The sequence below is a fragment of the Octopus bimaculoides genome, chromosome 11, assembly GCF_001194135.2.
Source record: "Octopus bimaculoides isolate UCB-OBI-ISO-001 chromosome 11, ASM119413v2, whole genome shotgun sequence".
Taxonomy (NCBI): domain Eukaryota; kingdom Metazoa; phylum Mollusca; class Cephalopoda; order Octopoda; family Octopodidae; genus Octopus; species Octopus bimaculoides.
The window spans coordinates 2,310,776-2,312,836 of NC_068991.1; the positions used below are offsets into that span (position 1 = coordinate 2,310,776).

Genomic DNA, 2,061 nt, shown 5'->3' on the forward strand with positions numbered 1-2,061 from the left:
ACACACACATACATGTATATCTTTTATCATTTTACTTGTTTCAGTCATTAGACTGCGGCCATGCTGGAGTACCGACTTGAGGAATTTTGTCACATGAACCGGTCCCAGTAGTTTTTTAAGGCCTGGTACTTATTCTGTTGTTCTCTTTTACCGAAACGCTAATTTACGTAAACATACCAACACCGGTTGTGAAGCGGTTGTGGAGGGCAAGTACAGACAGAAAGACATACACACAAATGTGTAAATACATTCGACTAAATTCCTTCAAGGCAGTGCCTCAGCATGGCCGCACTCTAATGACTGAAACAAGAACTTTTCTTAAGAACTGAAGAGTGTACTTACCATCGGAGCAGCTGTCGAAAGCCACGAAATTAAATATTGCATAAGGACTAGTGCTATTCGTCACAGAAATTTGAAATCCGATTCTGAATGCATCTTTCATCTCACCGATTACCACTGTGTTGTTGAACCTAGAAACATAGAGATAAGACATGTTTAGATATGCATACACATACATACATACATACATACATACATACATACATACATACATACATACATACATATATGCATGCATACATACAAACAAACAAAAATACCCTGTTGTTGATGTTGAAATTCCAATGAAGGAGCCTTGGATCTAGGTTAGAAGCCGTGGAACTTTAGGTGTTTTCGCTCAATAAACAATCACAACGCTCGGTCTGGGAATCGAAACCGCGATCCTACGACCGCGAGTCTGCTGCCCTAATCACTCGGCCATTGCGCTTCCACACACACACACACACACACACACATAGACAGACAGTCAACGAGATGAGACCTTACGCAGAAGCTGTCGTCTAATTGGCTTTTTGATGAACCAGCGCTTACACTGGTGACACGGAAAGACCTCGACAGTAGCAGTCATATAGGAAAGAAGAACAAAAATACTGCACACCATCACCAATTAGAACCCTAACATGCAGTAACACAGTTTGCCATTGCTCCATTTACAGAAATATTTAAAGTATTTATATCATCAATACCCCTAAACCATACTCTATCATACAACCATTATCACAACCGTCAGCACAAAAGCAATTTCTCCCAAAATACTGCAACATTACACAACGGAAGTTTATTTCCGTTGTTATGAAGTGAAAACCAACACAAAGTTCATGGCATTGCAATGGGCTCCCCACTCCGACCACGCTTTGCTACTTTTTAAATGTTCAACTTTAGATGTAAATTTCATAGTGAAATACCAAAGCAACCGACTGCTTACGTCGATATGTATTTGACATCTTCCTGGTTACTAAACACCAACCGGAAGCGATCACATCGTAAGAGGACAAAGGGAAAACATTCACCTGTCTTAAATAAATCTGTCACAAAAATATAAAAACAACACACGCACACAGACAAACACACACACACACACACACACACATAAACACACACACACGCACACACACACACACACACACACCACACACACACCACACACACACTTTTCTACATACGATCACACATTCGTACACAGAAGAAGAAAGATAAGCCTTGAAGCGCCACCGAAAACAACACATGCAGTTCAGCGCACACGTGTTAACACAGATCAAGACTCGTGTACAACACACATTCGATGCACGTGAAACGAAATACAAGCGCATACATGTAAGTGAGAGGTGGCATACACACACAATCATGCAAATACACGTCATTAGTACCATACGTACACATGTATACAGGAACACAAAAACGCGCGCACACGTACACATATACACGCATGTCTTAGGCCGAACCACTAAGTTACGGGGACGTAAAAACACCAAGCGATGGTGAGAGGACAAACACAGACACAAGTACATACACACACATACACACACACACATATATTCGCATAAACATATGTGTGAGTGTGCATGCATATGCGTGTGCGCACACAGTACAGCGCGCACGCATCCATATATCCATCTAGATAAACTCGTATGTTTGAACAACAATATAAATTTTAGGCTCACTCAACATAGACGCAATATTATAAAAACACACACATTCTCATACCCACACCCACACCCACAC

General features: G+C 41.1%; 1 protein-coding gene across 1 annotated transcript in view; it reads right to left on the reverse strand.

Annotated features, from left to right (window-relative positions):
* The window catches only part of LOC106883653 (uncharacterized), a 132,002-nt gene that overhangs the window by 51,487 nt on the left and 78,454 nt on the right, over positions 1-2,061 (reverse strand). The window contains exon 3 of the mRNA XM_052971436.1: positions 343-470. Within this exon, the coding sequence (XP_052827396.1) occupies positions 343-470 (128 nt within the window). The remainder of the gene's footprint in view (positions 1-342; positions 471-2,061) is intronic.